Source organism: Dipteris shenzhenensis, chromosome 19 (genome assembly GCF_047967505.1).
Source record: "Dipteris shenzhenensis isolate YYH24624 ecotype China chromosome 19, Dip_SZ_1.0, whole genome shotgun sequence".
In the NCBI taxonomy this organism is placed as follows: Eukaryota; Viridiplantae; Streptophyta; class Polypodiopsida; order Gleicheniales; family Dipteridaceae; genus Dipteris; species Dipteris shenzhenensis.
In genome coordinates, this window is record NC_141614.1 from 4,519,226 (window position 1) to 4,531,466 (window position 12,241).

General features: G+C 48.1%; 1 protein-coding gene across 2 annotated transcripts in view; it reads right to left on the minus strand.

The window, feature by feature from the left end:
• Positions 1-1,557: 1,557 nt before the first annotated feature.
• CDC5 (cell division cycle 5) overlaps positions 1,558-12,241 on the minus strand; it is a 45,025-nt gene continuing 34,341 nt past the window's right edge. For both annotated transcript variants that reach the window (XM_087390373.1, XM_087390372.1), the window contains one exon: positions 1,558-2,875. In XM_087390373.1, coding sequence (XP_087246499.1) covers positions 2,240-2,875 — 636 coding nt within the window. In that variant the 3' untranslated portion in view covers positions 1,558-2,239. The remainder of the gene's footprint in view (positions 2,876-12,241) is intronic.

The window sequence follows — 12,241 nt, forward strand, 5'->3', positions numbered from 1 at the left end:
AACGATGCCAAAACTCTGTAAGGTGGTGATAGCCCAAGAAGAGACTTGACTCTCTTGAAATACCTGAGGCTTAGTGAAAGAGAGCCACGCCATTAGGCCTTTCTACATTCCTAGAGAATAGACTCATCAACATTCAAGCACTAAGGGCAAGAAGAATCAGCTCCAAATGTGTTCATTGTTTACATAGTCCCACCATGAATGAACAGCCAAAAGAAAAGAGTGATTTTCCTATCCCTATTGAATTTCCAAAGCCTCCAAAATTACATTTGCAAGTATGGAGCGACCTGAAAGCTCTGCTTTAGATGGTCTCGACCCTTGCCGCTAATCAAAAATTTCATGGCATTACTTATTGTAAGTCATCGAATGGAAGGCACTTGGAGTCATTGCTTGCAACAATCCACTTCCATTCACCCAAGTCCCATTAAACATACTTTATAGACACCCATCTTATAACCGACACACCCTTAGGTTGCACCATAGTGTCTCGACCGTTTATTTCATAAGGAGCAAGGTGAAAAAAGGACTTCATTGTTTCTTTGACATAAAGGTCTAATAGAAATAGCCAATATCTTCTTCATAAATAGAAGTATTGTCTGGAGAGGTGGGTTGTGAAGATTTCCAATAGGACACTCTAAGGCAACATTTACCCCAATGGAGGTTTGGGCAAAGCTAAGAAACGACGCTTGTCAATTGGTGGAGATGAAAGAGTATCAATAACCAAATGAGATGTCAGTTTTGCAAGCTACTCCAAGTGAATGCAAGTATGAACTTATCTTTGTGGCTACTGTGGCTCATCTCAACAAGTGATGGAGACACCAAGCAATCCACTATCAATTGTTTTTCAAAGGCTATTTTGTTGCTAGAAGTGAAGCAACATATGCTCGTGCTTTCTTCTACCCTAGTTAGAAGAATATGCACAACTATAGCATACAACTAGTTAAAAGACTCACATGTACGTGACAATGATTCAATGTGACATAGAGGTTGCATGGCCAAGAAGACAATGTTTTGTGCTTGGATAAAGCACATCAAAGCTTTATTATAATTCATCAAGGACCTGATATGGGATAAGCAAGTTTAGCCACCATTTAGATACTACATAGAGTACCCTCTATGTTCACAAAGGCTCTTCCCAAGAGCCCCTCATCAAGAACAATTGGAGAAAAAGAAGCCATCCACCAAACATCATTTATTCTAGTTGTAAATTAGCAATTCAGATAATTTTAGATATGAGTGAACAAAATAATGAATATTTAATTTTCAAATCCTGGTTTTTAGCACATCCTTCAATTTTCTTTTTTCACAACACCTTCCGTGAGATGGGGCACTAAGAGCAACTCTAACAAAATACTGCATGGTATGTGACCTAAAACCCTACTATCTAGGGCAAATACTACGCCAATGGTTCGCCCATACAGCAAGTGAATGCATTAGGCTATGATGGTCTATGTGTGCTTCCCCATCTTCTCAACATAAATACAAAAGATATACAAGTTGAATGACAAATAGGAATCAGAAGCAAGAAAAGAATAATGGTATTTCCCGCTATCTTGGACAACACGTACATGAGTTGCCCACAAACGTTAGCAAAAGGCCAGGAAAACTCAATAATTGCATCTCGTCCTTAAATGTGTAGCCTTGGAAAGCTAGCAGTGTATACTAGGATCTTGATCCTAAATACCATCCCATACAAAATTGGCTATTTTAACTAATACAGAGCTTCAAGCATTTTTTGTTATTGCCATCAAATTATCTGAGATGTGGGAGTAGAATCTCCGCATTTGTCTCATTTTGATTCCCTCGCTCCTGCCACATTGGTCCGAAAGAACTCGACCCCAACTGAAGTGGTTGCAAATACAAAGGTAAGGTAGACGGATACTTTCGTTCAAATCTGTGGGAGAGGACATTCAGCTGAGGAAAAAAACATTCATCGACAATCAGATAACCTTGATCCTAGCAGTCTCTTGATTAGATCTGCACAGTTACAAATTACTCAGGGACAAAAACTTCCTGCTGAGCTCCATCCACGAGTGTGAGAATTGAAAGACCTCTCCCCCACCCCCCAAAAAAAGGAAAAAAGGCAGTGCACCATTTCATATAGGTGAGCAAGGAGAATAATGATGCAACCATTTTATTTTACTTCTTGAGGTGCCCAAGCAAGAGTACTGATTTATAACCAATTGTCCAAAATGGTTCATACTGCATGTCAAGGTAAGTTGAATGCATGGGACAAGATCGCTTATACATCTGCCTCACTCACATCTGCTGCTGGAACAGCTGGCTCATTGTCCAGAGCAGAACCAGCTGCCTCGCTAGCTTGCACAGCAACCTCAACATCTTGCACAATGCCAGTCGTTGCTGTCACCAAGGCAGCTGCTGCCTTCATCTCTTCCTCTGCAGCAGCTGCTGCCTTTGTCTTTTCATCTGTCTTCATCTTTTCCTCAGCAGCAGCTGCTGCCTTTGTCTCTTCCTCTGTCTTCATCTGTTCCTCAGCAGCAGCTTCTGCCTTCGTCTCCCCACCAGCTGCTGCCTTCATCTCTTCCTCTGCAGCAGCTGCTACCATCCTCTCCTGCTCTGCAGCAGCTGCCGCTGTCCTCTCTTGCTCTGCAGCAACAGCCCTTGCCACAGCAGCATCATGCTCTTGCATAAGCCTCTTCCAATTTTCTTGTTCAACAATCAAATTTTCATACCTCAGCTGCAATTGGCGCTCACGCTCATTCTGTTGCTTCACAGCTTCTCTCAACATCTCAACACGACTAGGAGCTGCACCTTGCTCCTGCCTGTATAATGCTTGGAAACACTCAAGCTCTGTTCCCAAAGTATCTTCCTCTTTGAAAATTGATTCGATTTGACTCCACAAATTGTCTGCTCTTACCTGCAACGCCGACATTAAATTACACTAGGAACTATACAGGATTTGCTCAAGTAAACAAACTCCCAGATACATATGCATCTTTGGATCAAATACGACAACAAACCATGTTTAACTCAGATTATGGACACACAATGCTCCTAATGTATATACCTTCACAAGACTAGAATATCCAATCTTAAGAAATATATTAGTTTTTAACGAAAGAAACAACGGTGCGGATGTGGGTGCGCAGACACAGGTGCAGCACGGTTCGGCATGCATGCATGCATGTGTGTGTGTGTGTGTGTGGTAGTCCCTAGTGTACATGCACGGGGTATAGATAATCCTACTTTCTTGTTATATATGATATCTTCTGATGCTTGTAACTGGTTGTGGGACTGTTCTTTGTAATATAAGGACAAATGGATTTCACCCCCAAAAAAAACAGTGTGTGTATTTACTGTCATAGATGCTTCATGATTTTCAGGGGGCAAGTTATGAAGCGCGCACAGATTTTCGAGCATGTAGACATAGTAAATGCACAAAAAGCACCCTTGAGGATAGAAGAGCAAGAAATATTTGGAACTAAGGTCCTTAGGTGAAAGTAATGAAATACTTGCTCTAGGCAGCACCCACCAACTCGAAAATTGCACTTCCATAGGTGAAAATACAAAGCATGAAAATGCATAGAGATCATCAAGTCTTTTGAGGTACATGTCTTAAATTTCATCATTGATGTAGGAAGCAACTCCAGAATTTATGAATTTATTCCAGATGTTCAGCTTAGTCCAAAATCTCTTCATTCAAGCTACAACTGCTTGTGAAGTCTAAACATTTTCATTTTAGTCTCTCCCCAACGAGCATCTAAATCTAAATCTAGCTGATAGGGCAATGCACCATTTAAGATAGAAAGAATTATCACAATACCAACAGGCCGCAACTTGGACGAAAACTTCACAAGGTGAAATTTGCATGTCCGCTAATACGGCAGAAGCATATACCTAGATGAATCCAGGAACATTCCCAAACTCATCCTCTAAAAACACAACATAGTGCAGTTTCAATCTCATGATAGTCACTCACAAGGTTGAAAACCATAAACTCCATCATGCATAGCAAGGACTAGCTACTATGACATCCCCACTGACGTCATCAGCGCCCAACAGTGGGTGTAGACCATAGTATAAAAATATGCTCTCACACATACAAATCCACACACCCACACATACTTGAGCATCCATTTATACAAAGTCTCCGTACTGAGTTTCTGTCGGCACTCCGGAGGTGAAGGGCAGACTCAGCCATGATGAAGGCTAGCACTAAAGGAGAAGGCTAATCAAAAGGTAGTCCAACATCTCTTCATTCAAGCTACAACTGCTTGTGAGGTCTAAACATTTTCATTTTAGTCTCTCCCCAACGAGCATCTTCATTTATTTAATTATGTTCAAAGAGTTATATTTATTTGGTCAAAGTATTGACTTCGGTCAAAGATACTTAACCTCAGTTAAGTAAGCATGACCCCAATTAGGACGACCTTGCTTCGGCCAAGATGGTTAACCACGATTAACCCAAGAACCAAAGCACTGACTTCGGTTAGAGAGTATTGAAAGACTTGGCTTACGCCAAGAGGGTTAGCTTCGGCTAACCAAGATGCGCCAACCTTGATTGGAGAGACTTGGCCACAATTAAGGCACTATGACTGATGGTCAAGCTCCTAATTACGACCAAGAGGGTTGACCTCGGTCGACCAAAGAATTTGTTCTTCGTTATGTGCACATGTTTTCTTGGTGGGGACGCTCACAGTGACTAGGATTAGTCCACAGATTATTATTTGCATGCAAAGCGCTAACCATTAACGGGTGTCATGGTTGTGCGCTCTAGTTAATTATTGCAGGTACCAAGCCGGGTTGATAACCCAAGCGCTATGGAGCTCTACGCTCAGCTAGAAGATGTTCACGATATCAAGACTAGCTATGCGAGCTGCACACCCCCGCCCCCCCTCTCGGCTCTTCCTTCCCCGTTCGCCCTGCTGGCTGGCCACGCGCATCGCCATACTCCACGAAAGGGGCCCACCGAGCCCGTGACCCCCTTACATCAATAGCCGCAACAGCCCATCGTACGGGCTATGGCCACCATACAATCTACCTACAGAGCGTGCTCCAGCCCATGCTCCAGGCCGGAAGCGCTACCAACAGTCCAACGCAGCTCCCTCCAATTCGTTGTCAATCACCATCCAGGACCATCTGTTGCAAGCGATTTCCAGCAAGGTTCCCTTCAAGCATACTCCCCGCAGCGGATTGCAACTAGTTGGTGTACCAGGAGCTGGCAACAAGTGACCAGCCAAAGAGGATTCTCTTAAGAAGGTCCAGCCCGTCAGGCCAGAGCTCCGAGTTCGCTTCCAAGATGATTGACAGCTCACTCTTCCCCTTGGCTGCTCCCATTGCGCATTCCAATGTCCTTTCAGAGACTAAGAGCTTGCTTGTGGGAAAACTCTTGGGCTGATTTCCCTTCAACTTGACTCTCCCCTCTGAATCTCGTCCAAGCCCGTTCTTATCCTACGATTGAGATAGAGCTTACCCCAACTGCAACGAGTTCTTGACGGGCTTTTACTCTCTTCTTCCTTTCCTTCTTTCTTTCCTTCTCCTTTTTCCCACCTTTTAGTAGGAGGTGCAGTTTATTGCTCAATCTTGGTGACTGGGACTTTTGGTGGTCTGGCCAGAGGGGCTCTATGGCAGCACTCTCGACTCCCCCAGCTGTCAAAGAAGTTCTTTCACCTACAAACAAGCAATTGGTACAGCAGGAAGTGGATCTTTTACAGGACAAGGCAGTTGTAGATAGGATAGTTGGCCTCGCTCCCTCGAGGAGACAGATCAAGGATTGGATCCACGCCAGCTTGGCACTTGATGGCGACCACATCCAAGAGGTCACTATCTATGGACAGGGTGTCTTCCTCCTCCATCTTGGCTCCTCGGATACTGCTTTGGCTCTCGTGGAGAGGACCCTATCCTCTCGGACCCACATTTGGTGTATCTTATTCCTTGGTATCATGGATTTACAGTGGAGGACATGGACTCGACTCACCATGTTCCCCACTTTCCAATGACGCTTCACTTCCCGAGGCTTCTGAGGGAATATAGGGCCATCCTTCCCTCTATCGGGCGGGCATTTGGCACAGTCCTTCAGAGTCAGAGGCAATGGTTTTGACAAATGACAGGGTCCTTGTCTCAAGATGGTTGTAGAGAGTCCGAACACACTCCTGGAGATGATTCTTTTGGAGACTCTTGAGGGAGGGACCCCTCGCCAGAGAATGGAGGTTTTTGGTCTACCATGACAGTGCTTGAGGTGCAGGCAAAAGGGGCACCTAGCTAGGGATTGTACGAGAGGCTTGAGCAAGGTCCACCCCTCCCCACAGAAGACACAGCGACAGCACAGTGACACGCGAGAGGAGGGGACCCAACGGTCACCCAAGCAGACACAGCAACAGTCTTAATGACATCAACTTGAGTCCTAGACCCCCTGGGTTGAGCCATCTGGGGGACGATGGACCAAGGTGGGAAAGAAGAAGCGGAGCAAGTGGGCGAGAAAGAACCAGCGACAACGTGCCAACTGTAAGAGGTGAGCACAAGCAACTGCACAGTCACAGAGAGACCAGGTTGGAGGCCCCCATGTAGGCATATCACAAGACCCAAAGAGGGGGGGCCCTTGACCTCAGAACATTCTTCACAGAATTTTTTGCAAGTGCAAGATCCTCCGTAGCAGCAGGAGCAGGATCCTACGCAGCAGCATGAGGAGGCACCAAAGGCTCCCAGAGCATCAGTGCCCTCGACCACTCAAACTCACGCCTCGAAAGAGGAGCCTCAGAGGCTGCAGGGGCCCTCGTCGCAGCACCCTTTGACTTTGACATTGGCAAATACCTCATAGCCCCCCCTCCGCCCCCCTCGGTCCCGCCCACCCCCTCTCTGCAATCACCCTCCGTGCCTTTCCCCCCTTCACCTCCTCCACCTGCTCCCCTCGCAGCAATGACAGCAACTTCACCTGCGACCTCCTCCTTGCGCACCCCTTCCATCTTGCAATGGACTCCTCGTCAGTGAGCACGAGCAAGGAGAAAGCCACCTCATCGATCTCTACTCAGCAATAGGTCGACTCTTTGGGCACCCAAGATTCAACTGCTTCTCCACATATCTTTGGGGAGAGGGGCACAAATGCCCAGTCCTCACGCCTCCACATGCATGCTGGGAGGCCTCTGCCGACAAAGTTTTAGCAATTGGGACCTTGGAATTGTTTGGAGATCCCAGATTCGTACCCCATGCCCTTGGAGCTAACCATTCTGATCTTGCAACAAAAAGGGGGCATCACTGCAATAGGATGCAGCACCCACCTGATCCGGATCCTCCATTTTGCATCCACAGGAATGGAGAAGTGGACTCCAGAGATCTTCGATGCACTGATAGAGCATCAAGTTTACCAGATGATCGATAACTGGATGGGGCCACACAGGGCGTGGACCTTTTGCTCACCCACGCTGCTTCAGCGCATTTCCATCTTGGCTTCTCCCTAGTGAAGCCAAGTTCAGGCTTAGCAGTGGCAGTGATCCACTTGCTACCGGAGGTCATACTCACACAGCCCCACTACTAGACACTACAACTAAGCGCCGATCTCCTTGGCATAGACATCTCTTTTTCATGCAGTATTGGACACAGAAGGTTGGGATTAAGCTAGTGGCGACCCTGGTTCGTTGACGTACAAACACATACTACTCTTCCTCCAAACCTCTGTCGAAGTCTTTGAAGTCTGGCTTCCTAGAGCAAGCTCCCACACACATGCAAGCCTTGTTCGCTGCCAACCCATCCCCATGAGTTTTACAATGGTGAGTTGGAACGTGCATGGACCGTGCGCATCGTCGACCACAATATATGATTATCCGTCAGGAATTGCAATGGGCTTTGGTAGGCAGATCAATCGACTTCCTCTTCATTCAAGAGCACATGTTCTCAACAACACACCGACACCACGGAGGGGCCCAAAAGTTTGGTCCCCCGCAGTTAGTAGGAGTGGAGGGGTATCCATATCAGCATCCCAAGAAGTGGCCCCAGAGATATATGCACAGGAAGAGCTCATTCCAAGTCATGCAGTATGGATGGGCCTTCAGGTAGGAGAGGCTTGGATTGGTAACTTGAATGTATACGCACCTACTTGCAGGTAGCTCACAGATTGCCCATGGAGGTGGACTCGTGGATTGTTGGAGTGACTTCAACCTCGAGTTCATGGAGGATAAGCAGGGAGGAGATGCCAGCTGGGGAGAGGAGTACCTGGGAGCAGTCTATATATTTGCGATTAATGGTAGGGATCCATGGCGCGAGCCTGAGTTTATCAGAATTCTAGGCGGCCTGCAGTTCTCCATTGGACAGCGGCGTCAAGCTGTTGGAGCGCCTAGACAAATTCTACATAGGGGACTGGGCCCTACTACACGGCGGCTCCACCAGCATTCTAGCAAGTACCACAATGTCGAACCATTCTCCAACGGTTCTTCACCTGGAGCAGCCTCGTCACAGACTTTCCCAAAAGGAGGTCTATATACCATGTGATCTGTAGGAGGAGGTACAACAGGCAATAGCGGAGTTCCAGTGCCAGGCTCTCAGACAGAGAGCTACCCTTCAAGAGCGGGAGAGAGCACTTCGGCCCGAGGACAGACACCTTGAGGATGGGCGGTATGGTTGGCTGAGAGGATTCAACTGAGCAGTCATGAGCTCCAGTGCCAAGCTCTGACAGAGAGCTACCCTTCAAGAGCAGGAGAGAGCACTTCGGCCCGAGGACAGACACCTTGAGGATGGGCGGTATGGTGTGCTGAGAGGATTCAGATGAGCAGTCATGAGCTCCAGTGCCAGGCTCTCAGACAAAGAGCTACCCTTCAAGAGCGAAAGAGAGCACTTCAGCGAGACCTAGCATCTATCGAGCGACTCAGGGAGCACGATCCAAGATCCTAGTGGCTCACGGACCGTCTGAAGTGTGCACGATTGGAGCTACATGATTTGGAGGTCCGTCTCCTAACACTCTTCCCAAACCAAATGGGTCCAACACGGCACCTACCAAGAGATCTTAGACTCTGATTCCCTCCCACATTCCTTGAGCAGAGGATGGATATTCCTAACTCTGAAGGGGGGTGATCACTCTTCTTGACACCGCTTACAAGATCTTGGCCAAGGTCTTGAGCCTACATCTGCAACCCCACTTACCTAACATCATCCATGAGACGCAGGCCGTTTTTGTCCGGGAGTATAGCATCCTGGATAACATCTTCACTTTCTAGGAGACAGTGGACTGGTCCAGGGAGGAGTCGCAGCCTCTCGACAAGGACCACGGTCTGCGGGGATCCAGCCCCAGCGACTCAAGGACTCACAGGGACTTATACACACTGACCCTCAGGAGATCCTTGAGAGGACCACTGTCTTCTACCAACAACTCTTTCAATCAGAGGAGGTTTCGCCCACCACTCTTCCGGCCAGAGAAGCAGTTAGGAGTAGGTCCCCTCAGTCATTACGCAGAGCCTTAGCAGACGGTTGAAGGCACCCTTTATTGATGAGGAGCTATGGGAGGCCCTACAGGCTCTTTCAACCCAGAAGTGCCCAAGAGAAAACGGTCAAACTCCGAGATTCTTTTGGTGTTTCTGGGAATTTATCTCCACCCAACTCAGGTTAGCCTGCCAAGAGATCGTTGACTCCGATTCCCTCCCACATTCCTTGAGCAAAGAATGGATATGCCTGATTCCAAAGGGGGGTGATCACTCTTCTTGACACCGCTTACAAGATCTTGGCCAAGGTTTTCAGCCTACGTCTGCGACACCACTTACCCGACATCATCCATGAGATGCAGACCATCTTTGTCAGGGAGCGTAGCATCTTGGATAACATCTTCACTTTCTAGGAGATAGTGGACTGGTCTAGGGAGGAGTCGCAGCCTCTTGGAGGGTACCATGCAGGGACTTGGCTTCTCCAAGAGGTAGATCACAGGGGTTTCAGCTCTTTATGAGGGCAGCTCCATCCAGTGATTATTGGGGGACCCACAGGAGAGGCCTTTCCCCTCTCTCGTTCAATGAGATAGGGCTGTCATTTGGCCCCCTATTTATTTATTTTTGTAGCGGAGGCCCTCGTTTAGTTTTTGCGCCCTCATGCGCTTGGCCTAACAGGAATGACGCTTTCGATTCAGTAGGAGGAGGAGCTTCTAGAGTCCAAGTTTGCTGATGATACGGCTCTCTATGTGGACGGCTTAGCATCCAGTCTAGAGAGGGTCAGGGGTGCCCTGTCCATTTGCTGCGAGGCCTCTGGTGCTCGCCTTCTTCACAAGCTTGGAGAAGATCCAGGAGATTCGAGATTGGGGAGCTGATTTTGGCTTTCGGTGGATCCCGAGAGGGGAGACAGCGAGATACCTGGGCTGCCAGGTTGGCATCGACATCTCAGCAGAGCAGCAATTCAATCCAGTCCTAGGGAGTGTTTGGCACAAGCTATTGTACTGGAGCTCCGCCAAACTATCACTTGCAGGCCGAGGGTTGGTGGTTAGCCAGGTCCTTCTTGCCACGCCTGGTATATTGCTTCTTGCTGGTTTTTCCAAAGGGGCTGCATTGGACAGCTACGGCGCTTGGTGCAGAAGTTCATTTGGTCAGGATCACATGGAATGTGCAATACCAAAGCCAAAGTGACTTGGCAAACTGTGATTTTGCCTCAAGCGCAAGGTGGACTAGGCATCATTGATCCGGAGATGCCAAGCAAAGCCCTTTGGGCAAGCTGGTGGTGAGAGCCTCACCCCAGGGGTTGAACCCTGAAAGCTCCTCCTCCAGCGCGGGCTTCTCGGGAACACTCCTCGCACAGGAGGTCAGTGGCAACAGTCCCACAGGTGAATCTTCTCCAGGGCTCTCCCTTGATGAGAAGTCTCTATAGAGCATGGCAGAGATTGGCAGGAGGCCTCATTTAGGCTAGGCCGTCTTGCAGAGAGTTTGAGAGAGCCACTCATTTGGCACCCGGAGGTCAGAGACTCGGAGAAGCGCATGTTAGGCCAGTACTCAGCTGGGCACTGTGCGACAATGGACCAGATAGATCCTTTGGGGCTTGGCGGCAAGGAGATAGAGGCCCGCACTCAAGCTCTTTCTCACCTCCGAGGGACACGTGCTGGACATCGAGGCAACGATCCCGGATTCGTGGTGGGACGGACTACGAAGTCCATGGGCTCCCCACTGCTGGTGAGAACAGTTTCCACAACAGGGGTACCACTCAGGACACGCTTCTCTCGTGAGTCTCTCGGATCCTGCCAATCTCGATTTTATAGGGTGGGACTAGGAGGCTCGCTGCAGGAAACGTCAGAGGTGGATGATGTGGAAATGGAGGCTCCAGAGTGGCAGAGGATCAAGATAGTGGGACACTTGGGTAGAACTTGGAACATCGATCCCACAATAGTCTTGTCGACTCCAAAGGGATCGGTGTGGCGCCTTTGGATTTCGGAGGGCACACCCTTATGCGACATTCAGTGGGATCCAGAAGAGTGGTTCTAGCCAACCTGCATATGGCAATCGGACCGGGTGGAGGAAGTCTCCTTTTCCTACACGACTTGAGGCAACGGCATGGTCCCCCTCGAGGAAACGCCACTGGCTAGACCGAGAGTGTCACGATCTGTGACGTATTCCTTTCTCTATATCTTAGAATTATGGATGGTTTAATGAATGGACACTTGTGGAAGGGTATGCCCTTTCGACGGGACACTTCCTATGAGGCACAACCCTTCACAAGAGACATTCTATTGAAGAGACACTCCCATTGTAATGTACCCTCTCATCAAGGGTCACACCCTTCACAAGGGGTACACACCTCTTCATGCACATACACTTTGGAGTACACACCTTTTCATGTGTGACTCTTCACTCTCTATATAAGAGAGACCCAACTGTATGGATGACACACTACAGACACTCAAGCAATACAAATATTCCTTGTTCTCTGCTATTTCAGTCTCCTTTCTATTCCTTACCACATTTCTACATATAGTAAATCTAGGATTTCTTACAGTGGTATCAGAGCAAATTTTGCTCCTGCCTGTAGGAAATGCCCCCCACCTTCTAGCGTCTATCTGATACATCTTTTTTCGCTAGAAGGATATCCACACACGTTGTGCATGGAAGAGATGGAGAATGAGGGTAAAATTTTTTAGCGCCAACCCCACCTAAAGTCATCAGTGGCCTCTCCGTCTCCCTCACATCACGAGTTGATGTGAATGGACACGACAAAAATCGTGTCTTTTGATGTGCTTGGGCTGTCCCAAAACCAAGGGACGCACCTTTTCCACCATCGAACACACCTTTTGATGAAGAGTTTCTGACTCCGCACCCAAGGGACACACCCCTTA